At 44.5% G+C, this 26,476-nt stretch overlaps 1 protein-coding gene across 5 annotated transcripts in view; it reads right to left on the bottom strand.

The window, feature by feature from the left end:
* Positions 1-26,476, bottom strand: part of LOC105012298 (Down syndrome cell adhesion molecule-like protein 1 homolog) — a 132,127-nt gene that overhangs the window by 7,087 nt on the left and 98,564 nt on the right. For 3 of the 5 annotated variants that reach the window (XM_029121290.2, XM_029121296.2, XM_029121302.2), the window contains exons 13-25: positions 19,562-19,767; positions 17,770-17,866; positions 17,353-17,481; positions 17,090-17,257; positions 16,934-17,004; positions 16,385-16,625; positions 13,798-14,007; positions 13,110-13,265; positions 10,353-10,492; positions 6,830-6,983; positions 4,664-4,781; positions 1,311-1,474; positions 1,069-1,167 (exon numbers count right to left, since the gene is read on the bottom strand). In XM_029121290.2, the coding sequence (XP_028977123.2) occupies positions 1,069-1,167; positions 1,311-1,474; positions 4,664-4,781; positions 6,830-6,983; positions 10,353-10,492; positions 13,110-13,265; positions 13,798-14,007; positions 16,385-16,625; positions 16,934-17,004; positions 17,090-17,257; positions 17,353-17,481; positions 17,770-17,866; positions 19,562-19,767 (1,953 nt within the window). The remainder of the gene's footprint in view (positions 1-1,068; positions 1,168-1,310; positions 1,475-4,663; positions 4,782-6,829; positions 6,984-10,352; positions 10,493-13,109; positions 13,266-13,797; positions 14,008-16,384; positions 16,626-16,933; positions 17,005-17,089; positions 17,258-17,352; positions 17,482-17,769; positions 17,867-19,561; positions 19,768-26,476) is intronic. The other 2 variants (XM_029121299.2, XM_029121301.2) reach the window with 1 other exon arrangement.

The following is a 26,476-nucleotide window of genomic DNA, read 5'->3' as shown; positions in this document are numbered from 1 at the left end:
CATATATGCTAATTTGAACACAATACGATATCTGCAGTCCTTCTTGGCTGCCTTGGATTTAAACTCTGTTTAAACGGCCGGTCAAAATTGTTAACTTCAAATTCGGTTCATTTATATTAATAATGTTGTAATATATAATTGGGGAGAAAACATATATCGAAGTGGGAAAAAGACACCATAAGCTTGCATTTTTCTACACCTTGAGTCTTCAGCAAAAATAGCACTTTTAAAATTACTGTCCTAATTCCTAAGTAGGGTAATTATATTGAGGAGGACAAGCTAGCCAATCAGAGTTCTAGAGAAAGATGAGACAGCCAATCAGTAGTCCGCTCTTATCCATATTTTTAATGACCAGAATAGGCCCTGACCATTCTTCTGTTGCTGTACGCCCATTATATTCAAATACAGAAAAGATGTGAGTTGAAAAACTATTTCACTATTATTCACAATTTGAACTCTCTCTCTCTTATACTGTGCAGCGTTATATTCCTCTGTGCTGTCTGCCTAATGCTTTCTCTCTCTCCTCCATCTCTGTCTTTTTCTACCATCAGTTTTCCTCCCTCTACTTTCTTTATTTCTTTGTCTGTCTCATACCCTCCCTCTGTCTTTCTTGCCTTTTTTCTTTCTTTGTCTTGATTTGTCTTTCCTGTCTTGCTCTTTCCCTATTTCTTTTTTATCTCTCTGTTTCTCCCTTCCTTTCTCTGGCAGATGGCTCAATAAAGGTTGACACATCAGACCGACTGACCTGTGGGTGAAACATACTGCCTTTCTTTGTGTGCATTTTTAGAGGTATTACTACATTCCCAGGCAAACACTGGATGAACCCTCACACACACGCACACACTCAACACACAATGCACGCTGATCAAATAATCAAAGTGACAGTTCCTCAACTTGGAGCCAAAACAGAATGGACACCAGTCAATAAGCAGATGGCACACTGCAAACTAACAGAGAGCGAGAGAGAGGTGGAAAAGTGAAGGCTTAAAAGGACAGAATGGCACAGGCACAGTGAAATAATTAGAACTAAATATAGGAAGCACACACAGTGACTGGTCTACATGGTACCTCTGATGGAAGATCCTCCGTTGTCCCCAGGGATCCAGGCCAACATGATGGAGGAGGTGGAGGTGGTGGAGACGGTCAGGCGTGGCTGGTCTGGAGGAACTGCAGGGAAAAACACCCACGTAGTCACTACATGTATTAGAAGGTCACAGCTGGACGGCTTAATAAATCATATTTACAATTGTTGACCAATGAGAAGAGGCTAAATCCACTTGTTAGCCAATAAGAGGAGGATTAGTCCTCACCTTGCACCTTCAGGTTGACCATGATAGTGTCAAAACCCAGCGTGTTGGTTGCCGTGCATGTGTAGGACCCAGAGTCCTCCGCTTTCACTGAACGAAGGACCAGGGTGCCATTGACCATGATGAGCCTCTGACCGTCCAGAGATACTGGGATGACGGAGTCATCGCTAAGGAAGAGACAGAAATATTAAGAAAGATAGGGATAATGTGTTGGGTATAAGGTCTGAAGAGGGTTGGTGTGTTAGGTAGACATTAAAGGGTCGGAAGTGGGTTGGTGTTGGAGTGTGTTAGGTAGACAGTAGAGGGTCTGAAGAGGTTAGTGTTGTAGTGTTAGATAGACAGTAGAGGGTCTGAAGAGGTTAGTGTTGTAGTGTTAGGTAGACAGTAGAGGGTCAGAAGAGTTGAAGGTGGGAGTGTGTTGGGTAGACAATAGATGGGCTGAAGAGGTTAGGGTGGGAGTGTGTTGGGTAGACAATAGATGGGCTGAAGAGGTTAGGGTGGGAGTGTGTTGGGTTGAGATTTGAGGAGCTGTAGAGGTTAGGGTGGGAGCGGGTTGGGTGTCAATCAATCAATCAAATTTATCAGTTGTCACAAAGTGCATTTACAGAAACACCCGGCCTTAAACTCCAAAAAGCAAAGAACAGTAGTGTTGAATTTCAGTGGCTAGGAAAAACTCCCTAAGAAGGCCGAAATTCAGGAAGAAACCTAGAGAGGACCCAGGCTCAGAGGGGTGACCAGTCCTCTTCTGGCTGTGCCGGGTGATCCGGGGCCGGGTCGCGGGGGCAGCAGTCTAAGCAGAGATGCCCAGACTTCCCTCTCCCTAGACACTTCCTCTAGCTCTTCCGGGGGGACACCGAGGCGTTCCCAGGCCAGCCGGGAGACATAGTCCCTCCAGCGTGTCCTAGGTCTTCCCCGGGGTCTCCTCCCGGTGGGACGGGCCCAGGGACACGCTGGGCCCTCCTGAATGCCTTCCAGGGAAGGCGTTCAGGAGGCATCTGGAACAGATGCCCAAGCCACCTCAGCTGTCCCCTCTCGATGTGGAGGACCAGCGGCTCTACTCTGAGCTTCTCACCCTATCTCTAAGGGATCGCCCAGCCACCCTGCGGAGAAAGCTCATTTTGGCCACCTGTATCCGGGATCTTGTCCTTTCGGTCATGAAAGCTCATGACCATAGGTGAGAGTAGGAACGTAGATTGACCGGTAAATCGAGAGCTTCACCTTGCGGCTCAGCTCTTTCTGATACATCGACTGCATTACTGCAGAAGCTGCACCGATCCGTCTGTCAATCTCCCGTTCCATCCTTCCCTCACTCGTGAACAAGACCCCTAGATACCTAAACTCCTCCACTTGAGGCAAGAACTCTCCACCAACCTGAAGTGGGCAAGCGACCCTTTTCCGACTGAGGACCATGGCCTCGGATTTGGAATTACTGATTTTCATCAAAACCGCTTCACACTCGGCTGCAAACCGTCCCAGTGCATGCTGAAGGTCCTGGTTTGAAGGGGCCAACACGACAACATCATCCGCAAAGAGCAGAGACGAAATCGTGTGGTCCCCAAACCTGACCTGACATATTAAGAGTCCAATTGGAATAATTTATAAATGCATGTGGGCTAAATCCAGAGTCTATTTAAATTTAGACCCGGATCTCATGTCAGGTGTGGACCAGGATCTCATGTCCTCCTAAAGGTTAAAACGGGAGGGGACTGTGAAAGTTCAGAAAATGCATTCCTCATATCAACAACGATTTATAGTGGAGAAGGAGAACTTAGTGGTGAAGGAGAACTGACCCAATCCCCCAGCACAATAGTATAGCAGTGTAAGACCTTGGGACTGAGACGGGGGGTCCGGCGACACTGTGGCCGTACCCGGGGTAGGCCACGGAACAGGGCCCAACAGGCAGGAAATCAATCCACCCACATTGCCAACCAAAGGGACACCCACCAACCGCAACCACCCTGAATGAGGGCAGAGTATTGCCAGCAGAGTACAGCCCAATTGCGCAATTACGCAACAGAGAGTCAACAACAAGCCAGTGACTCTTCCCCCGAAAGGCATTGGAGGGAGGGCATCCCAGTGGCGACGAGAGCCCACCTGGCAAGACAGCAAGGGTGGACAGTATCAAGCCTACTGTTCACCTTCACGCCCCCGGGCCAGGCTACACCTAATTATAGACCATGCTTGAGAGATTAGTTTTTAGTAGACACTTGAACGTTTTCACTGAGTTTGCATTTCTAACCTTAATTGGCAGATCATTCCACAGTAGTGGAGCTCTATGAGAAAAGGCCCTGCCTCCGGCTGTTTGTTTAGAAATTCTAGGTACAATTAAAAGGCCTGCATCTTGTGATCATAGGTTACGTGTAGGTATGTATGGCTGGATCATTTCAGCAAGGTAAGTAGGAGCAAGTCCATGTATTGATTTATAGGTTAACAGTAAAACGCTAGTACAGGAGTAATGTGTTTAAATTTTTTGGTTCTAGTTAGGATTCTAGCAGCCGTGTGCAGCACTAATTATAGTTTATTTATTGATTTGTCAGGGTAACCGGAAAGAAGAGCATTGCAGTATCTAGTCTAGAAGTAACGAAAGCATGGATTCGTTTTTCTGCATCAGTTTTTGATAGAAGGTTTCAGATTTTTGCAATGTTTCGAAGATGAAAATAAGCAACTCTTGAGACACATTTTATATGTTCATCAAAGGAGAGGTCAGGGTCAAGGGTAACGCAGAGGTTTCATACAGTTTTTTGGGATACGACCATGCAGTCGTCGAGGTTCACAGTGAGATCTGCTAACAACGCTCTTTGTTTCTTGGGTCCTAAAATGAGCATTTCTGTTTTTCTTCCAAAGTAGTTAATTTTGGGCCTTCTCCATGCTTCATTAAAATATATAACTGTGTCATCAACATAACAGTGAAAATTTACATTGTGATTTCGGATTGTGAATTACATTGTGACATTGCCGAGAGGCAGCATATAGAGTGAGAACAATAATGGGCCCAAAACCGAGACTTGAGGAACACCAAAGCATACCTTTGGTACACATCCGGAGGAAAGGGAGCAATTTATTATGTTCAACATTGGCTGACCTAGCACAGGAAATAGCACTTTAAGTAATTTTCTTGGAATCGGGTCTAGCTGACAGATTGTGGGTTTAGAACTCATTACAAATTAAGGGAATGTGTCGAGTGATACGGTATCAAAATATTCAAGTGTCGCCATTGACACCTGGTCAGGGAGGTTCAGGACATTCTCAGGACAACTGAGATTGAGGACCATAACTATTTTGTAGAGAGTTGATGAGGTTAGGGTGGGAGCTGGGTTATGTAGAGAGTTGAGGAGCTGAAGAGGTTAGGGTTTCACCTTTCTTTGGTCCATTTGATGGTAGGAGTGGGTTCGCCCACTGAGCTGCAGGGTAGCCGAACCTCCTTCATCCAAGGAGTGATGACAGTGCCTCCAAAGGATAGGATCTTAGCTGGAGCTAAGGGAGGGAGAGGAGTGAGGATACGATGGTACAAGATGGTTTTTCACAACTTATTTGCATTAAAACAATTTATTGGGACATTTAAATATAAATAAAATGCTGATGATATGTGGATTTACTTTGGCGATGCAAGTGTATTGTGTTGATGTCGACCCTGATTTGGTGAGGAAGTCATGTTCTACCATTTTATATGTAGAAGCAAGTGTTTTGTGGACCTATAGGCAGCATTTCTTAAGTTCATCAGTTATGAAAAAAAAAGTATGACATCATGTGCCCAACATTAACTAATTATCTAATGACAGATTAACAAGCTAATAAGGATACTGCTAATTCCTGTAGTACTGTAGGTCTACACACAGAGTTCACTATAATCCATCAAATGCTAACCAACTAGCTACAGTTGCTGTGAGTAGCTAACTAGCTAGTTAACAGGTGTCACAAAGCAGCTGCTGGAATTCAATTCAGCTATTACAGACTGTGATCAGGAAAGGAGCTACTCCAGAGGAAACATACTTAAGAAACACACATACTGATGTTCGATAACAGTCACTCTTCCTGGGCAGTATTATGGTTATGAAAAAAGCAAAGCATGCTAGTTAGTTGACTTGTGTCAGTAGTATCATACACAGGAAGCTTATTAAGACTTCTGAAATCAGTGACTACTGTGAGGGGTACCTGCAAAAGAGTTACCCGTTACCTCAGAAAATGTTCATTGGTTTAAAAAATATGTAGTTGCCAAGGAACAGCATATCTCGCAGAAAGTCCAGTTGATCGCAATTAGACTATCATAATCTGAATATATCCACTCAGCAGCTTAGTTTCATTCTTCATTTAAATGTCTTTCTCATATAGCCAAACTTGAAGTACTGTGGGCATTTCTATAACTACAGCTTCCAGCAACAATTGGGTGAAGGTAACGAGATCAAACACAATTACATAAAAAAAGAAAATTAGGAATGAGAATGGAGACTGGCAGAATGGAAGTGACTGAGTACTGCAGCAATGGCCTGCCCCTTTGTCTTCATTCACCTGGAACCTTTCTGTGTGTGGAGTTTCATGCACACACATCTCTCCGAGCTTTCCCCACCTCCCTCTCCTCCCCACCTCCCTCTCTCTCTCTCTCTCTCTCTCGTCTTTCTTTGTGTCTCTCTCATGGCTTTTGCACTCTTGACGTCTTAATGCCAGCGCTCTTGCTGTGGCTGAATGCAGTATTGAGTGGGCCAGCCTGGAGCACACAGCCTTTTACAGCTGCTGATCAGCTGACAGAGAGTCACTGTCACTCACACACACACACACACACACACATAAGAAAGAGTCAGTCAAAGGAAGACGGAGAGGGAAAAGGAGCATGTACACACAGAGAGAGAGTGCACGCTCTTCCTCATTCTCTCCTCACCAGTCTTCCTTTACTCCGGAGGATATTGATTAAACTGCCCTCTTCATCTTCTCAACCCTCTGCCACTATATTGTCCTGTGTATTAACCAGGTCCACCACTCCCTCACCCTGTCCCTCCCCCGTCCCCTCTCCCTCACTCCCTCATCCAGGACAGCTTGGATCTTAGTGTCCTATTGGTCTTCATGTCCTCATTAGGAAACAGTAGCCTCTGTAAAACAGCCCAATGTCTATCCATCAGGTGGACGGACAGACATTACAGATACGGACAGACATTACAGATTAGTGGCAGGAGAGGAAGACAGAGAAAGAAAGAGAATGAGGAGAAAATGTCATGGAGTTAGAAAAAGACCAAGGGAAAGACATGGAGACAGGCAGAAATAGAGGGAACTGAGAAGCAATAAAAAAATTTAAAAAACTCATGAATATTGACTTTCCGTGGGACAGCGAGGAAGACATCAGAACATCTGTGAGAGACTGTGTGAGGAAGAGGGAGAGCGATGGAGCTGGATCGTGATTAGAGGGAGAGCGATGGAGCTGGATCGTGATAAGAGGGAGAGCGATGGAGGTATACAGCAATGGAGAGAGAGATTAACGGGGTGTTGAAACCTGCACCCACAAACTCTAATCCGTCTCCTTATGAAAGACTAACCCTTTGCAGCAGGCTCCACAGTGACCTTGTCGCTGATGTTGCCTCGCCCAGCGGTGGTGACAGCGGCGGCCCAGATGAGGTACTGCTGTCCACGGTTCAGATGGGTGATTCGGTAGAACAGCAGCTCCGGGTTGGCCTCGTACTCGCTGGGGGCCTGTGGAGAACACAGCGTGCGGTCAAATGCTGTGGTAGGTCATAATGAACAAGGTTATTTGGACAGATCCCCTGAGCGGCATTCCTCATCCAGGACACCGGCCCTGGACCCCATCAAGATCGATCCAATCAGGACCAATTCCAATGCAACACCAGATCAAGCCATTTCTTCCTGTTGCCACTGAAAAGCTTCAACGTGTCTCGGCCTTTTTCTGTATGTTACATTATTCTCCGGACGGTAATATATTACAGCCCTGATGAGGAGGAGAGTGGTTAGAGGGAGAAGAGAACGCACGAGGGACAGAGGGGTGGGGCACACAGGAGTGAGGGACAGAGGGGTAAGGAAAAGAGGGGTGAGGGACGGAGGGAAGGGAGGCAGAGGGGTGAGGGACGGAGGGAAGGGAGGCAGAGGGGTGAGGGTCTGCGGGGTGACAGGGCATGGACCGGAGGGGAGAGCGGTGAGGGGAGAAGAAAAGAGACAGGAAGCCAGGGAGAGGGGTGAGGGAAAGGGGTGAGGGAAAGGAGTGAGGGAGAGTGAGATGAGGAGGCCGGGGGAGTGCAGATGGTTAGATGAGAGCGAGAGGAGGAGGACAGTAGAGTCAGAAAGAGATATCATTAACAATCACACAGGGTCACTCACACAGAAACACCCACACACACACACACACACACACACGTATGCATTGAGACTCATATAGGCACGCACACACACACACACACACACACACACACACACACACACACACACACACACACCGTGTCATATAACCTGGGGATGCCAGAGCTCTGAGTAATTGTGGTATGGTTAACCCAGACATTTGTCTACTGTCTACACACATTCTCATCACTGTCCGGACACACGCAACCCTACTGCCTCCCTCCCAGCCCTCTGTGTCTACCAGATCTGCCCACCAATTACAACCCCCCTGACCCCCAACCCCTGCTCAGCCATAATAGACCGCCAGGACTCCCTAAGTCCCCTCCCTGACCCCCGAACGAGGCTTTGACTCAAAGCCGCCTCCAGCTACCCATCCTGTCACTGTGCTATTGAACTCCACAGATGACAGAGAGTGTGAGACAGAGCGAGAGACATACAGCTACCATACACTCACATACATTCAAAAGACACTGAAATAATGGATAATAAAATACACACATTAATAATAAAACACTACTGTTGTTTGCTCCTTGGGGTTTAAGGCCGGGTGTCTCTGTAAAGCACTTTGTGACAACTGCTGTTGTAAAAAGGGCTTTATAAATACATTTGATTGATTGATTGATTAAAACACAATTAATAATGCACAAAAGCCCAAACTTTCTCACTAGCATTAACACAAAGAACTAGTCACATTTTTGTCCTTTCTCACAGACTCTTCCATGGGGCAGATGCCTCTTCCATAGGCTCTGTATGGGCCCTGGTGAAAATAGAGACTATAGGCTCTGTATGGGCCCTGGTGAAAATAGAAACTATAGGCTCTGTATGGGCCCTGGTGAGAATAGAAACTATAGGCTCTGTATGGGCCCTGGTGAAAATAGAAACTATAGGCTCTGTATGGGCCCTGGTGAGAATAGAAACCATAGGCTCTGTATGGGCCCTGGTGAAAATAGAAACTATAGGCTCTGGAGGGGCCCTGGTGAAAATAGAGACTATAGGCTCTGGAGGGGCCCTGGTGAAAATAGAGACTATAGGCTCTGGAGGGGCCCTGGTGAAAATAGAAACTATAGGCTCTGGAGGGGCCCTGGTGAAAATAGAAACTATAGGTTCTGGATGGGCCTGGGTGAAAATAGACAATATATAGGGTCTTCATGGGCCCTGGTGAAAATAGAAACTATAGGCTCTGGATGGGCCCTGGTGAAAAGAGACATTACACTGCGTGTGATTTCAGACATATTCTGCGTGCCAGAAACATGAGAGGTTGTCTCTGTAGTTTCAGTGACATTATCAGACTGTTGTAGTGCAGATTTACAATGCTTAATTCTGGTTCAATTTATCAATGTCGTTTTTCCCAGTTCCTCAGCTAAACACAGTCGTGCAGGGATATTCTGGGGTGTCTGTCCCCAGCATTCTTCTCCCCTCCCCTTACCTTCTCCCAAGTCCTGACACACCCTCTCCTATCACGGTTCCTTCCCCACTTCTCGCCCTCTTTCTCTCTGCTGTCATCCTTCTCTCCACCCTTTCTTCTCCCCTTTACGTCCAATCCCTCCAGTCCCCCCCCCCGTGTCTGTACTCATCCGTCTGTACTCATCCTCACTTGTTGTCTCTCTCCTGTTGTTCTCCATTCCTCCAGCTGCCTCCATTCCTCCCCCTGCACTCTGTTCCCTGTATTTCTTTCTGGTTCTCTATGTCTCTTGTGCTTTTGGAGGATGGACGCAGGGAGGGAGGGCTGGGAGGGAGGGGGGAGGGTGGGGTGAGGGAGGGCGGGATGGAGGGAGGGTTGTCGGAGTGTGATGGTGTTATGGATATTAAAATATTCCTCCGGCATGGAGATAGCACTGATCTGGTGAGCGATAGTGGGAGATAATGAAAAGAGGAACAAAAGTACTCCGGAGTGTGTGCCCCCCCCCCCTCCTTCACCCCCCCCCCCCCCCTCCTCCTCTCGAGTCACACTCATTTACATAGTAATCATCCCTGGCTCTGCGTGGGGGGGCGGGAGAGACAGAGGAAGGAAGAGAGATAGAGAGTAATTTGTGAATGAGGAAACGCGAGTAAGAGAGTGTGCATGTGTATACCTAGAAGGGTACATTCAGTCGGAATAGGTACACATGGTGTGAGGGTGTTCACTTGTATGTGTGTGTGTGTGTGTGTTCAAATATCCTGTAAACATTGTTTTATGGGTGTATTTCAGCACACAGAATACCTGGAGAAAAGAGAGAGAGAGTGAAAGAGTGAGAGAGTGAGAGAGACTGCGTCTGTGTGTACTTGAGTGTGTTTGCTGTCAGCTTGTTTCCTGCCCTCGTTGATGAACAGATGAGGTTGTCCTGGCAACATGATGAGACGTAGATATGCAAATTAAGCAGGAGGGTGAGTTTGCACGCGCACACTGCGGTAAGGGGAGAGCTTATTTCACACATCTCATTGATACTGCAGCACCAGACCCCACACACTCACACCTCACACATACAGCACACACACACACACACACACACACACACACACACACACACACACACACACACACACACACACACACAAAGAAGCACACACATGTACACACCAAGAGAGACTGGCACACAGATGAGTGTTACATTTATAGAGCCTTGATGTAAATTAGATAGAAACAGACAAACACAAGCCCACATTGAATTTACCAGACCATTCAGTTAACCACAGTCACACTAAGAACTTGGATCGACCCCTCTCCCACCTCACCGGTTGGCCCGACCCAGGGCTGGAGCAGTAGATGGTGTACTTGCGGATGATTCCATTGGGCTTTTGTGGGGGTAGCCAAGAAACGACCACGCTACTGGGGGAGGAAGGCACTGCTTTGATGCCAGCTGGGGGGCCAGGGTCTGAGGGAGACAGAGAGAGAGAGTGAGAAAGAGAGAGCGAGAGATAAGAAAACAGATGTTTTTCCAGAAGATGTAAACAGTGCAAAACTACAATTGTTAAGTATTAAATAATAAAACACCTAAATAGCCTGAATGAACTGAGAGAATGCATGCAGGCCATAAAAAAAATATTTCAAATTGAAAAGCTAAATGCATATTTGAATGTGTCAATGAACAAATTGCACTTTATGGAATAACGTTTTGGGATCTACAAGCAAAACATAAATTAACTGAATCAGGGTAAAAACCCTGTTGAAACATTTTCAGGGTAACACTACATACAGAATACGGAGGGCAGAATTAACATCCACATCTCAAATACACTGACCCCCATCACACTGAACCCCATCACACTGATCCCCATTACAGTGACCCCCATCACACTGAACCCCATCACACTGAACCCCATCACACTGAACCCCATCACACTGAACCCCATCACACTGAACCCCATTACAGTGACCCCCATCACACTGAACCCCATCACACTGAACCCCATCACACTGATCCCCATTACAGTGACCCCCATCACACTGAACCCCATCACACTGAACCCCCATCACACTGAACCCCATCACACTGAACCCCATCACACTGATCCCCATTACTGTGACCCCCATTACAGCAACCCTCACTCCAGTGACCCCTGTTACAGTAACTCTCATTACACTGAGCCCCATTACACTGACCCCATCTCACTGACCCCATCTCACTGAGCCCCGTCCCACTGAGCCCCATCATAGTCCACAAACCTGAGGCCTCAGGACCACAATCCATCAGAATAAACCAAAATACAAGACCGTCAAAACAACAACAACTTTAAAAAAACACACTAAGCAAAATGCAGTTCTATCTCGCTCTAATCGATCAAACACCACGTCAAACTATTTGACCATGTTATCTGATCAAAGGCTAAGAGAAACCTCTACAAAGTACTGGCTAACTTAGCACTGCTATGCCACTGAAAAGGGCAGACTCAGGAAAACAATGACAATGCTGCATTTAGTTGGTATGTAATGGTATGTAATGGCAATAAAACTGTTTAATTGACAAAGAGAGAGACAGAGAAAAAAGTGAGTCTGTATCACAAAATCAGTGAGCATAGCTATAAAGGACTGTATCAGATGGACATTAACACGGTTGTAGGTGTTATGTTACATGTCCGGCTGATAGTATCATAATAGTGTTTCTGGGTGCACATTGTGTGCTTCCTTCAATGAAGGTCTTAGAGATGTTCTGTGTTGTTGTTTGTTCATGACAGAAACAGATTGTCTTCCACAAGTGTAATTGTGAGCAGGCTGTTTTCTGGTCAGGTGTTAAATGTTCAGTAGACTAACGACTGATGAGGACAGAGACAGAGAGAGAGAGAGAGAGAGAGAGAGAGAGATAAACAGAGAGGTAGGGAGACTTTGACTAAATTTAATATTTTTTTTACTTACATAAATGTGTCTTACTTAAATATGACAGCATTGTTTCACTAAACCCGCCCACCGTACCTTCCACATAAAACCACAATGTGTGCCACCACAACACGCTGTATACGAAAACATAGAAAGGGAGAGAGCAAACGGGAGAGCAGAGAGAGTGGTGTGGGGTGGTGAAAACATATGCTCAGCCCGATATCTTGACTAGAGCCGACAGCTAGCTGTACTGTTGTGTTTTCTGTGTTGTTTTTGTGTTGTTGTTGGTAGATGGAGAGGTGAGCAAATGAGTAGCCTTGGAATAAGGACACAAATGTACAAACGCTTGTACTAAAAACACTCAGATTTAGTGTTCGATTGTACACCGAGCTTCACACTGCAAATTAACACTGAGATACACACTGGAAATAAACACTGAGATACACACTGGAAATCAACACAGAGATTCACACTGGAAATCAACACAGAGATTCACACTGGAAATCAACACAGAGATTCACACTGGAAATAAACACTGAGATACACACTGGAAATAAACACTGAGATACACACTGGAGTTGTGACAATTCAAAAGGAGCAAACAGGGAAATGGGGCCAAGGTTGACCCTCCATGAGACTGTGTGAGTGTGTGTGTGTGTTGCATGTATGTATATCCGTCTGTGTGAGCATTTGTTTGTTTGTGTTTGTGTCTGAGTTGCATGTGTGTGTGTGTTTATGAGAAAGACTGAGACAGAGAATGAGGCACTAGCGCAAATCCTTTCCAATTGCATTCCATATGCCGGGACAGACCCAGAGGCAGAGTGGGAGAAAAGAGAGAATTGTCTTGGACATATGTGGAGAGGATGCCCCTGGACACACTGTCAACCCGCATCAGATGTGGAGAACACTCAGCTAGTGTGATACACACACACACACACACACACACACACTCACACACACTCAGCCATTCTGAAAGCTGAGGGCAAGAGAAAGGTGGAGAACAGTTAGGAAGAGAGAGAATGGGAAAGAGAGAGGGATAAAGAGAGGGAGAGAATAAGAGGGGGACAGAGGAAGGAGGTAAAGAAGAGAGCCAGGGTCAGGAAGAGAGGACAGCCCACATACATGATCCCCCGCGCACGCCCTTGTGTGTGTGTGCGTGCGTGCGTGCGTGTACTTACAGTCCTCGCGTGTCTGGATGTACAGGACATTGCTCCGGACCCCGTCTCCAGCCTGGGTGTAGGCCAACACCTGGACGCTGTAGTTGGTAAACTTTTCCAAACCCCTCAGCTCCACCTGCTCACGAGCTGTAGTGATGTTCTGCATCTCACCCCATTCTGGCACGGACACAGTGACATGGAACAGAAGGGAGAGAGAGAGAGACATGGAGGAGATGGGGGAGACAAAGGGACGGAAAAAGAGAGAGATAAAGGGACAGAGATAGACGGAGAGAGATGTGGGGAAAGAGAGAGAAAGAGAGAGGGAGATAGGGGGAGTGAAAGAGTATAAAAAGTGAGAGATGCAAAGAAAGAGAGAGGGAGAGATGTATGGGTAGATGGTGTGAGAGAAATATGGGGAGAAAGAGGCCATTAAGGACAGACGAAATAAGACTTGTTTTCTGTACGTATTTTAGTGTTCGATTCCCCAGTAAACAGATCCACAGAGAGCTGACAGGAGATGAACCACAAGATTCTCACACAAAATCACTTGTTCAGGATCAGTTGATAAATCAGGGCTTCTCCAAGCATGATTAGCTGTTTTTGGAGTTCTCTAATTTGTTTAAAAATATGTTTTTTTATTATGGAGTTACAGTGTTCCTTTGAGGTGGGGTCAGGGTGTAGGGGTGTGAGGTGTAGTGGTGATAGTTACTCTGTGCGGGGCCCTGTGCGCGTGCGTGCGGGACTGGGTATTCCGGGCCCCCACAGCACCCACCTCCGTCAGGGAAGAGCGACCAGAACACCACACGGTAGCCCTTCAGCACACCGTGCAGTGTCAGGCGCGGGGGCTCCGCCCACGTGATCACCGCCTCGTCTGATGTCACCGAGATGGCCCGTACGTTCTGTGGGGGCTGGCTGGGCACTGGAGGGGAGCAGGAGAGATTCGCATCAGGGGGGAAAAAAAATACATGTTTTCACAACCTCTGGAGGATTTACCCAAAACAAATTCAATCTGGTCTTGAAAATGTCATAAATATTTATGGTCTAGGATTTTGCTTAATCTAGTTCTGGGAAACCATGCCCTAAAGCAGAGGTATTCAACCCCTACCATAAGGCCAGAGCCTGCTCAACCTCATCATTAATTGCACCCACCTGGTGGTCTAAATAAGGTCTAAATAAGGTCCCTGATTAGAAAGTTGCAATGAAAATATGGAGTGGAACTGGCTTTGAGGTCCAGCTCTGCCCTAAAGTTTTAAATCCTACAACACCAAGACATACATTAGGATATGAAGAAACACTAATTTTACTCAAACCCTAGACTTGCTTAAACATCCACCCTGACATCAGAGTGATGTCTCAAAATAAAAGAGCAGTCTGTCCTCTGGTTTGGAGATGTACATGTAAAAGGTTTCTCTGTCACTTCTAGCAGGTGCTCTCCTCTGTCAGCTGCCCTTGGCTCACTGACCAATGGGCTTTCACTGGGTGAACAGCACCACTATTGACGATGAACAGATCTGGACTTGTGAAAGAAAGAGAGGAACAGGATGAGTGGATGACGACTGACAAAACGGAAAGAGAGAGAGATTGAGAGAGAAAGAGAGAGAGAGTGAACTGCAGAAAGAGGGGGAGAGAAATCAAAGAGGGAGAGTTGGCTTGACGGGATAGCTGCAGCTGGCATGGAGAGAGAGGACAGGGAGATAGAGAGAGAGAGATGGAGGTGAGGACTGGGAGAGAAGGAGGGAGAGAGAGAATGGAAAAGAAAGAGGGAGGGGGTGAGAGGGGGAGAGACATGGACAGAGGGGGAGAGGAGAAATGAAGGGTTTGTGGTAAAACACCCTGAAGGTCTAACTAGACTATGGTTTAAAAAACAATGACACATTCCAAACCTAGTTTTAATAGCAACTTGCAATTGTCCTGACACTATCACATCCTGTTCTTAACCACTAAAAACACTACTGACACAATCCCAGCTAACTCCAAACTACTCCCAACATTACTGACACAATCACAGCTAACTCCAAACTACTCCCAACACTACTGACACAATCACAGCTAACTCCAAACTACTCCCAACACTACTGACACAATCCCAGCTAACTCCAAACTACTCCCAACACTACTGACACAATCACAGCTAACTCCAAACTACTCCCAACATTACTGACACAATCACAGCTAACTCCAAACGACTCCCAACACTACTGACACAATCACAGCTAACTCCAAACTACTCCCAACATTACTGACACAATCACAGCTAACTCCAAACTACTCCCAACACTACTGACACAATCACAGCTAACTCCAAACTACTCCCAACATTACTGGCACAATCCCAGCCTACTCCTAAACATTTAGGAACAGTCTTTCATGAGTGAAAGAGGACTAAAATGGAAGCATAGAGAGACAAGGAGAGAGAGTGGAAATGCAGAAGCAGAAGCTGGCCAGGAGGGAGGTTTGGAGAGAGCAGTAACAGAGTGGGTGGGAGAGGCAGAGAGAGAGAGACAAATGAAAGGTGTTTTTGGAGTGAGAGGGAGAGGGGAGGAGTAGAGGAAGGGATGAAAAGAGAGAGAGCAGGGAAACAATGCGTTCAGCTGTGGATAATTACTGAAGGAAGCAAACATAGTGAGAGAGACAAGCTAATTATAATTATGTTTAGTATGCTAGTTGTTATCACTATTATCATAATGGTCATCAGTATCACTGTCACCACGGCGACAGGCACCGGGAAGGAGCAGGAGGGCTGCGTCTGCTCTGGACCAATGGGGTTTAGACAACTGTGTGTGTGTGTGTGTGTGTGTGTGTGTGTGTGTTGGCATGTTTATGTTTATACAGTGTGTTTTTATATTTCATAGAAAGAGGGAAACATTTAGAGATAGTGGAATCCACAGGGGGCTATTGGAGAAACAGACAGAGAGAGACAAATGGAGAAACTGAGAAATGTGGAGAGAGACAAAAAGACTAAAAAAGAGGTAGAGAGGTAGAGAGAGAGAGAGGTGAGAGCTGGTTGAGGTCAGAGATGAAGTAACGAGGGACCCATCGCAAAGATAATGAAAATGAACATGTACAATGGGGTGATAGCATTGATGGAAGGCAGAATTGCCATTTTTCCCTTCCTATGTTTATGAACGCTTGATCAGTACAACGCTTGATCAGTGTACAAACAGCTTATTTTAACTGTAACTCACATGTCTACTACCTCCTGCTACAAAAACATAGAATTTTTTTTACACACAGACATGTGTAAGTCTGTGTATGGGATTGTGTGTGTGTGTGTGCACGTGTATCATTGCCCTTACCATCCTCCAGCGTGGTGGCGTTGATTTCAGAGCTAGAAGGCCCAGTCCCGGCCCGGTTGAAAGCCTGGACCACCACTCCATACTGGGCAAACTTCTTCAGGTTGTCCAGGGTGTATACCTCACTGTCCCCTGTGGCCTTCATCTCTACGATGCTGTACTGGCCACTACTGCCCGGCCCATTCTCACGGTAGCCAATCTGGTACCCCCGGATCACTCCGTTCTGAAGTTCCTTCCTGGGGGCCTAGGGGAGGGTGGTGAGAGACGGGTGACAGAATGAAAGAGGAACATTTTACATGCGCTGTGTATTTTATTCTATGAGACATCTGAGGAATGATGAATTCAGGAGCGAACCATCTAAAGCTCAGTTGTCGCGTGACGCTTTTCAACCAGGGCCAGTCCTAAGGGACACGAGCGGTCGCCTTGGGCCCCCGACCGCAAGTGAGACCCCACAGCTAGGTGAAGAGGTGGCCCCGCGTCAGAACCTACTTAGGGCCCCTAAAAGACTAGAGCCGTCACTATGTTCAATAATAAACATGGACTTCGTTTTACCTTCCAGGTAACCCGGATGCTCTGTGACGTCATCGGCTGAAGAGTCACTTCCATAGGAGGTCCGTCGGGTTCTGGACAGAGGAGCGGAGAGAGTCAACTCTACGTCACCCATATCAGTCTGGCGCGCGCGCGTGTGCGTGCGTCCGTGCGACTCACGTGCTTCCTCTGTGCTGATGGTGAGCTCTTTGCTGGCCTGGCTACGTCCAATCTTGTTGTATGAGTACATGCGGATGCTGTAGACGCAGGCCGGGTGCAGGTCCACGATGTTGGCCTGGTTGTTGGTGGGCGAGATCTTACGAGTGGCATGTTTCAGCTCCCAGGGATCTGCGTGCGAGAGGAAGTGTGAACACATCTTCACTGGTCAGTGCTGTCCACGCAGTGCCCGGGAATGAGCCGTCGAGGCCCTGGACGCACTGTACCTGTTTTGTTCTTATACTCGATGTCGTAGCTGGTGATGATGCTGTTGCCGTCGAATCTCTGGGTCCAGCGCAGGTTCATACTGCGGTCCTTCACCTCTCTCACCTCCAACTCTGGAGGGTCAGGGGGCTCTGAGAGAGAAAGAAGACAGGGGGGGAAGAGAGAACGATAACGGGCTTCCCGGACCAAGCCCCGCAACACTGACCCACCACACACAGGCGTTTCTGAGGTTTCATTTTGTTCGTGTGCTCTGGCTGATTACAACAAGCTGTGTCAGTTTAGTGTTAATAAAAAGAAGGATCGGGGGCTCTATTCGGGTGAAGGGGACTGAAACATCACTTCTGGTTCCTAGATGTTCAGCGTACGGTGTGGACTAATGATGTCTGAGTTTCCATCAGGTGGCTGCGTTGTGGGCTGACCTTGCACAGTGAGCTGAATGAGGCCCCGGCCCTCTCCATAAGAGTTGATGGCATGGCAGGAGAAGAACACTGAGTCACCACGCTCTGCTGGCTTCAGCTACACACAGAGAGGGAGAGAAAGAGAGACACATCTTATGTAACAGTGAACACCTCTAAACACAACCAGCGTGAACAACCGCCGACCCTCCATGGCTAATCGAACTGCAGACCATTGTGTGTGACACAGTTCTTTTTACCAGGAAATGTACCTCCAAAATATGATTAGCTATAGTTCATGCTTCGACACTGAAATAAATAGGGCCTTTCTGTCTGTCTGAATATCATAATGCTCCCATCAAAGTTGAGACACACGTAAAGATTAGCTTGAATCTATTGAATTAACCCTCATACTATTAACATATTTACATCCTCTATATGATATACTAACTGGGCTAATTTTGAAAGACAATCTACTGGAAAAAGCAACTATTATGTATGCAGTAGAAAATCAACTTTATTCTTATTAGACATCAGTTGACAAGTAAATAATGTTATCTGAACTTATACGAAAACCGACAGCAATTTCAAGCAAATTAGAGTCAATTTCCCCACAGCCTTCATTAGCATTCCTAGTGAAAGAATGATATTGGCAGTTGGATGGTTCAAAAAGCGTGGCCAAATTTTCCAGTTCACTATAAACTGAACGATATAGCAAACAAAATACCATTACAAGATGCACATACTGTATATATAAAATGTTTGTTTTAAGAATTATGGAATTTATATAATATTTTACAATTCATACAATTCATACTTAAAGCAATTCATAAATTTTGTCTTACACCAAAATACAACATTATATGTACATTTACAGGGTAGCTGCGTACTGTACTATAATAATATTACAATATTAAAACACAACTGTCCAGTCATGGGGTGGATTTCATACTGTTTGAATAAAACTTTTGCCTGATGTAGGGTTACCTAGTGTTCAATAGCGCTGGGCCAGTATACAAAAGGTTGTTGTTTTGTGATAAACCCTTATTGTTCTGTCTCTGAGCATAATTTATCCCAGGTTGTTGCTGTAGGTCCTCTGCCTAGCCTATTTCTTAAGCTATATTTGCACATTTTGAATTTGAGAAGTGTGGCACCTTCATTGGGAGCTAGGCTGAAAAGCAAGCTCAATACATTAGCTGTACCTAATGTAATGTTGTAGGACTGCCGTTGGGTTTAGGACCTGCCGTTTGGGAGCAGGTGGGAAGTCAGGAAGTCAGTGGTAGTGGGTGGGTGTCAGACAGGAAGTCAGTGGTAGTGGGTGGGTGTCAGATAGGAAGTCAGTGGTAGTGGATGGGTGTCAGACAGGAAGTCAGTGGTAGTGGATGGGTGTCAGACAGGAAGTCAGTGGTAGTGGGTGGGTGTCAGACAGGAAGTCAGTGGTAGTGGGTGGGTGTCAGACAGGAAGTCAGTGGTAGTGGGTGGGTGTCAGACAGGAAGTCAGTGGTAGTGGATGGTTGTCAGACAGGAAGTCAATGGTAGTGGGTGGGTGTCAGACAGGAAGTAAACAGCAGATAGTGGGTGTCAGACAACAAATCAACGGAAGTGGGTTGATTTCAGACAGGAAGTCACCAAATGTCAGACAGGAAGTCAATGGAAGCAGGTGGGTGTCAGATGGGAATTCAACAGGAGCGGTCCGACGGGGAAAGAAAAGTAGCTCCGGGCCTGGATGAAGAAATCGGTCCCACGCAAACATCTAGGGTGAGTCTGTGTGAATGTGTACATACGCCCCGGAATGTCTACAGAAAGTGGGACTCACCTTGAGCGTAGACAGCACTTCATCATTCTTCTCGTTGGGGCTGGTGGTGATGGAGTAGCGAGGGTTGCGGTCGGGGTCAATGACTGTGTCACCCCGCTCCCAGCGGATGATTATTGGCCACTCCCCTCTCGCTGTGCAGTTCAACTCCTTAATCTGACCCTTAATGGCCATGGTGGTGTTGGGGTGTGATGTGATCATAGCTGGGACTGGACAGAGGAAGGTGGAGGGGAGGAGGGGTGTGATGGGGAAGTGTCAGACACGCACATACAGCCAGAGATTAATAGGGAGGCTGAGATCATTGCACATCTAATGGAGGAACAATTATTTTACCGGGCAAAATGGTCTCTTGAATAGCTACCATTAAAATGAAATGCAGAATACAGAATAAAGTGATATAAGTAAATAATACATTAATACGGTAGTATATTTAATATCGTGGTACGTTTGTATGTGTTATACTCCTTGTCATCTTATTTTATATAACCTATTATTATAATTATGGATGTGTGTGTGTGTGTGTGTATGTGTGGGTGGTCTGCATTCCAAAACGAACACATTAGCTGTAGCCCTTTATTGTATTCTATTTTTTATTTTGTTTTGAGCGCATATTTTTTGTGTCAGGTTGTGTTATATTACGGCACCACTTGTCCTGGACGAGTGCTTTGATAGTTATCGACTTGCCACACACGTTTCTAGCTAGCTACTAGATTGCTTGCTATGTGCTCACTGAATGGAGGTTGATCATAAGTGGTTTGCTAGCGCAGACATTCCATTAGGAATGTCTTGTCCCAAACCCACGTAGCACCTCTGCTGATGTCGGAATTTCTGGGTGCAAGTGGTGCACCTGCTTCTCACCCCAGCACCTCACGTTCAGCCGCTAGCTTGTCTTCAATCAATTAACCAATCAAATCACATTTATTTATAAAGCCCTTTTTACGACAGCAGTTGTCACAAAGTGCTTTACAGAGACACCCGGCCTTAAACCCCAAAGAGCAAACAACAGTAGTGTTGAATTTCACCCTTGATTCCATCGTGTTACAGAACCGATGTAGTTGTTCAAGCATGGGCTGAACACAAGCGTGCCCTCGATGCCCATTCTTAAAACATTTCCTAAACCTATATTTGGTTGGACTACTCGTTTATTACACCCGACCAGGTATGGTGAAAGACCATGGCTATGGGCTAGATAGTCAAGGAAAGCTAAGTGAAAGTTATTAGATTGATGATGATAGCGAAAAGTGTAGAAAATCATTCAATGTTCTTGTTTATTTTATTTGTATGAACGCATATGTTTTAGGAAGGTTTCCCTAGTCTTTGGTCGAGACGATAAGCTAACATTAGTTAGCTAAGTTATGTGTCTGAACAAACACTCCTTGATTCCATTTGCTGCTGGAAAATAGTGTTACAACCTGGTGTTCTCTGCAAAAGACAAAGAAAAACTAGCATGCATTTTGGGTTCTTTGACCAAACCTAATACATAAGCGATTATTGCCTGAAAGAAAACATTACATTGCCTTTTACCTAGATTTAGCCTTGTGCAAACTGGTCTAAATGCAGATATTACTGTTCTAGCTAGCACTGGCTTGCACAAATATCATGTTCTGTACATAGCCATCAATGAGCCTCTGAAATATGGCAATTGATCTAATACAATAGATAGCCCAGATGACGTTTTGATTGGTTTAGCTGTTTACTATGTTTATTCTGTGATGGGTCCTTTGCATAACTAGATGGGGGTCCAACCATCTAAAATTAATGTCTGTGTTCTTTGCTTCAGCAACGACATTTGCAGGTTACACTTCTCCAGACCTGTCAGTAAACTCTTAATTAGTAATGATAGGGCCAAATCGTGATGGAGTTAAAGAACCAATATACAACTCATTGCCGATAGGTGGCGAAAATTTGCATAGGGCAACTTTAACAAATTGGAAAGACAAGGATTGAGTATCAAGGCAAATGTTGGGAATGTTTCAGGTGTTTAGGAATGGTAAAAGCAAGGAAAATCTAAAAGTTAATGTATAACTATAAGAACGATACAATGTCCTCCTAAGTGGGGTGGTGGCAGATAAATATAAACATATTGTAAAACATGGATAAATGTCTGAATATATATATATGTATATCAAGCATTTAAGATAAGTATAATACTGTCCTACTAAGAGAAGGGATGCAGGGGGGTAAAAAATATGTATTTGTTAAAAACCTTTCTTTATATGATCAGAATATATGAAATTAGCCTTTTAGGCTAGATCTTGTTGTGAAACTGGGCATCACTGAAACATGTTCCAGTAGACAGTAGTGTACATTCATGTACATTAGCACATTTGAATGTATCCATTTATAGGCACTGCAATAAAGATTTCTATTCATACTGTCCATATTCCCATTTCTACATTATTAGAAATAGCTTCTAGTCACTATTGTTATGTATATTTAGTATTTTCCGATATTAGTTTTGCTTTATATATTTCTTAATTACTACGTAGATGTCGCGTGCCATGTCACAAGAATTTCATTGTTCAGAATGACACGTTATTCGGTGCACTTGACCAATACAATACTTTGACTTTGACAATACGTATAGGAATCAGGGGAAAGCTGCAAATAGCCCTATGTTTTACATCACATAACAGATAGAAAAAGATCCTGCCCCCAACATTTCCCAATGATTCCTCAATCAAAGCAATCTAGAACCAGGACTGATTTTTGCAAATCAAGCATTATCTTATTTTTGACGTTGGTTTTCAAGGTCTCCGACCAGACGTGAGTTTGATCGTAAGGATACGAAAAAGATAATATTGATGAATATCAGCTCTGTCAGTTAAATGATCATACATTTGTTAAAGCTACACTAGGTTGGATTTCTTGAGTAAAAAGTGCCAGCGGAATGCCAATTTATAATCTTTGGAGCATGCCGCTACTTCCCAGCCAATTCTGTTCCAGCCAATTGCCTTCTGCGACACAGGCTTTCCTCTTTGGCTTACTTTGAGACTGCAAATTTTACCTGGGTGATACAGCTGTGCTCAAAAGTTGGCGTAGCTTGGAAAATAGGTAATATGTGTACCATTTGTAAAGAAAACATGAAATTGATGTATTTTATTTGCTATGGGATTCACTTTCAACTGTAGGTCATAACAGAATGGCACAACCATAAAACAAAACATGGCAACAAAGAAAAACATAAAATGACCCCTGTGCAAAAGTCTGCATACACTTAGTTCTTAATACTGTGTATTGCCCCCTTTAGCATCAATGACAGTGTGCAGTCTTTTGTAATAGTTATCTATGAGACCCCAAATTCTTGCAGGTGCTATAGCTGCCCATTCATCTTGGCAAAATGCCTTCAGGTCATGCAAAGTCTTTGGTCGTATTGCATGAACCGCAAGTTTGAGATCTCCCCAAAGTAACTCATTGATATTACCGTCAAGAGATTGTGATGGACACTCCAGAACCTTCACCTTTTTCTGCTGTAACCACTGGAGGGTCAACTTGGCCTTGTGCTTAGGGTCATTGTCATGCTGGAAAGTCCAATATCGTCCCATGCGCAACCTTTGTGTAGATGAACGCAAATTGTCTGGCAGTATTTTCTGATAATATGCTGCATTCATCTTGCCATCAATTTCACAAGATTCCCCATGCCTTTAGAGCTCACACACCCCCAAAACATCAATGAGCCACCACCATGCTTCACAGTGGGGATGGTATTCTGTTCACTATAGGCCTTGTTGTCCCCTCTCCAAATATACTGTAGCGCTTATGGTTGTGACCATAAAGATCTATTTTTGTCATGTCACTCCAAATTACAGTGTGCCAGAAGCTGGGTTTTGGCAATTCTTCAGGCAGTTTTGGCTGACATCTTTCTTGGTCTACCTGGGCCTTGCTTGATATCAAGAGATCCCCAAATGTTCCACTTCTTAGTAAGTGTTTCAACAGTATTGACTACCATTTGCAAGGCTTTTAATATCCTTTTCCATCTTTATAAAGTTCCATTACCTTGTTACGCAGGTCTTTTGACAGTTCTTTTCCGCTCCCCATGGCTCAGTATCTAGCTTGCCCAGTGCATCCACGTGAGAGCTAACAAACTCATTGACTATTTATACACAGACACTAATTGCAATTCAAAAGCGACAGGTGTGGGAAATCCACCTTTAATTGCCATTTTCACCTGTGTGTGTCACCTTGGGTGTCTGTAACAAGGACAATCATTCAAGGTTATGTAAACTTTTGATCAGGGCCACTTGTGTGATTTCTGTTATCATTATGATTTAAAAAGGAGCCAAACAACTATGTGATAATAAATCGCTTCATATGATCCCTATCGTTAAATAAAAGACTGTTTCTTTTCATGATTGGTCATATTTTCAAATTCAATGCCAAAATGTCACAATTTCTGCCAGGGTACGCAAACTTATGAGCACAACTGTATATATAGCATAAGTACACCATAGAGAGCGAAGTTCGTTGACTGTAAGAAACTATAATGTTAGCTAGAGACCAGGATGAAAAAAAATGCTACACAAAAAATGTGTAGCAGTTAAGGGTTAGGGTTAACTGATTGGGATTCAGTGAATTGACTTAATAAATTACCTGTGTTGAAAACAAAGGGATTTGAATGTAGCCTAGTTAAGAATTAAAACATTAAATTATGCTTTTTGGACAGTAATATCATTACTATATATTTATTTTTTATGCCCTTGTTTTGAGTCTTAAATGTTAAATTCTGTACCGGTCCCTTGCATTCCTGCCGGTGGCCCTGCCCTAACCTTAAGCTAAGTTGTCTAATCCTAACCCTAACTGTATCTCCGAATCCCAAAGTTAAACTTAATTTTAACTTAAAAAGAAATGTCTACAAAAACATTTTGCACAAAGACACACATGCACAAACAATCTGAGTGGTCTGCTGTTTTGTTTTCATCAGTTATTCATCTGTTCCTTCTTATGTTACTCTGGCTCTCAGTGGTATCTTTACTGACTGACAGAGGAACATGTCAATCAACAACAAAACCTCTCAGACAACATCAACACTGTATCAGACAACACCCAACCTCTCTCATATAACACCAACACTGTCTCAGACACAGTGTTGATTTAGCAGCTTTTTAGTCAGAATAACCAGTAATTTTTCTATGAAATAATGTACATTTAGGCTACATCTTACCCCACATAATGTGCAGAATCAATAAGTCTTGCCCAACTACATTAGTACTATACACCCATCTCAAAAGGGCAAATCACATCCATCCAAAATACCCTCCTAGAGCCCCAAGAAATGTAATGAATGAAGTAAATGCTAACCCAAACAGAATATCTGGAGATTTGAATACCTCCCTTGCACCCTCCCATTTTGAATCTAAATGGCATTAATGGGAGGCATGCTAAGTTATTTATTTCAAACTGCCCATTTTAACTTTGCCAGAGTGACCTTTTTTGGTCACAATTAAAACTGCTACATTTGGTGAAAACCAACACTGCTTACCACCAAAAGAACCTTATCGCAACCGTCATCTATATTGGCAGGAGTGTCAAGATTTGGGGCTGTTTCTCCTTTCAAAATATAATTTGAAGTTAAAGTCCTTCTCCTTAATCCAATCAAGATGTTGCAGCAGGACCTGAAGCGGGAAGCACAGGACAGACACCTTTAAAACCTCATACAGCCAGAAGAGGTCACCCCTCTGAGCCTGGGTCCTCTCTAGGTTTCTTCCTAAAATTCGGCCTTCTTAGGGAGTTTTTCCCTAGCCACTGAAATTCAACACTACTGTTGTTTGCTCCTTGAAGTTTAAGGCCGGATTTTTTGTAAAAGCACTTTGTGACAACTGCTGATGAAAAAAGGGGTTTATAAATACATTTGATTGATTGATTCAATTGGTTGAGTACTGTTAGGAGGAGCTGGCAAAAAAGATGTCAAAGACTGAGACTGGCTACAGATGTTTATCGCTGCTACTGGAGGAGCCACAAGCTATTGACTGAAGGGGTTCACATATTTTTTTGGTTAATGAACAATGAAAATAAATTTTCTTTGTAATGGGGTTTAGGATTTTATACATTTATTTTAATATTTATACAAAAATAATGACACTGTATTCTTCACAAAATATCAAGCATCACTGTATTCTGGAATATTATGTCTTCATCATTCTGGAACGTTTGTGTAATGTGTTTATTCTTGTTTTTCTCTTCTGTTGTTCATTATATCTAGCTTATTTTCCACTTGCTTTAGCAATGTAAGCAAATGTTTGCTGTGGCAATAAAGCCCTTAAATTGTAATCAAATTGAATGGAGAGGGAGGAATGGAAATATAAAGAGGGAGAGAAAAACATCTGTGTTGTTTGGCGAGGAGTGTTGTCTCCTTTAAGCTACACATGGGCAATAGGCCTCAGAGACTAATATAGAGGATAAGGGCAGTTCATCAACACTCCAGGGCCAAGGTGGTTGTGTGAGACTGTGAGTGTGTGTATGTGTGAGTGAGTTAGTGTGTTTATGTGTGTGTTACTGAAGGCCAGTGCAGAGCTGAGGGATTGATTGCAGATAATGATTAAGGACAAAGTGTGGTTTGATAGTCTGAAGACTGATCCCTGGAGTCATGAGATCAATACCTCTCAGTCAGTCTCTCTCCATCTCTCTCTCTCTCTCTCTCTCTCTCTCTCTCTCTCTGTGTTTCTCTGTCTCTTCCTCTCTCTACTCTTTCTTTCTTAATTTCTTTCTTTCTCTATTTGTCTTAGTCTCTGTCTCCTTTCTCTCTCTGTCTGTTTGTCTCTGTCTCTCTCTGTCTCAGATTCTCTGTGTCTTTGCCCATCTCTTTCTCCAACAGTATACTGTAGCTATGGGAGTGTTATGAGAGACGCCTCATTGCTTTGACACACTCAATGACTCATGGGAGAGAGAGAGAGTAGAAGACTGATATACTGGGCTCGCTGG

The sequence above is a fragment of the Esox lucius genome, chromosome 1, assembly GCF_011004845.1.
Source record: "Esox lucius isolate fEsoLuc1 chromosome 1, fEsoLuc1.pri, whole genome shotgun sequence".
NCBI classification, from domain to species: domain Eukaryota; kingdom Metazoa; phylum Chordata; class Actinopteri; order Esociformes; family Esocidae; genus Esox; species Esox lucius.
The sequence above is the reverse complement of the archived record's forward strand: the minus strand, read 5'-3'. Positions and strand labels throughout refer to the sequence as shown.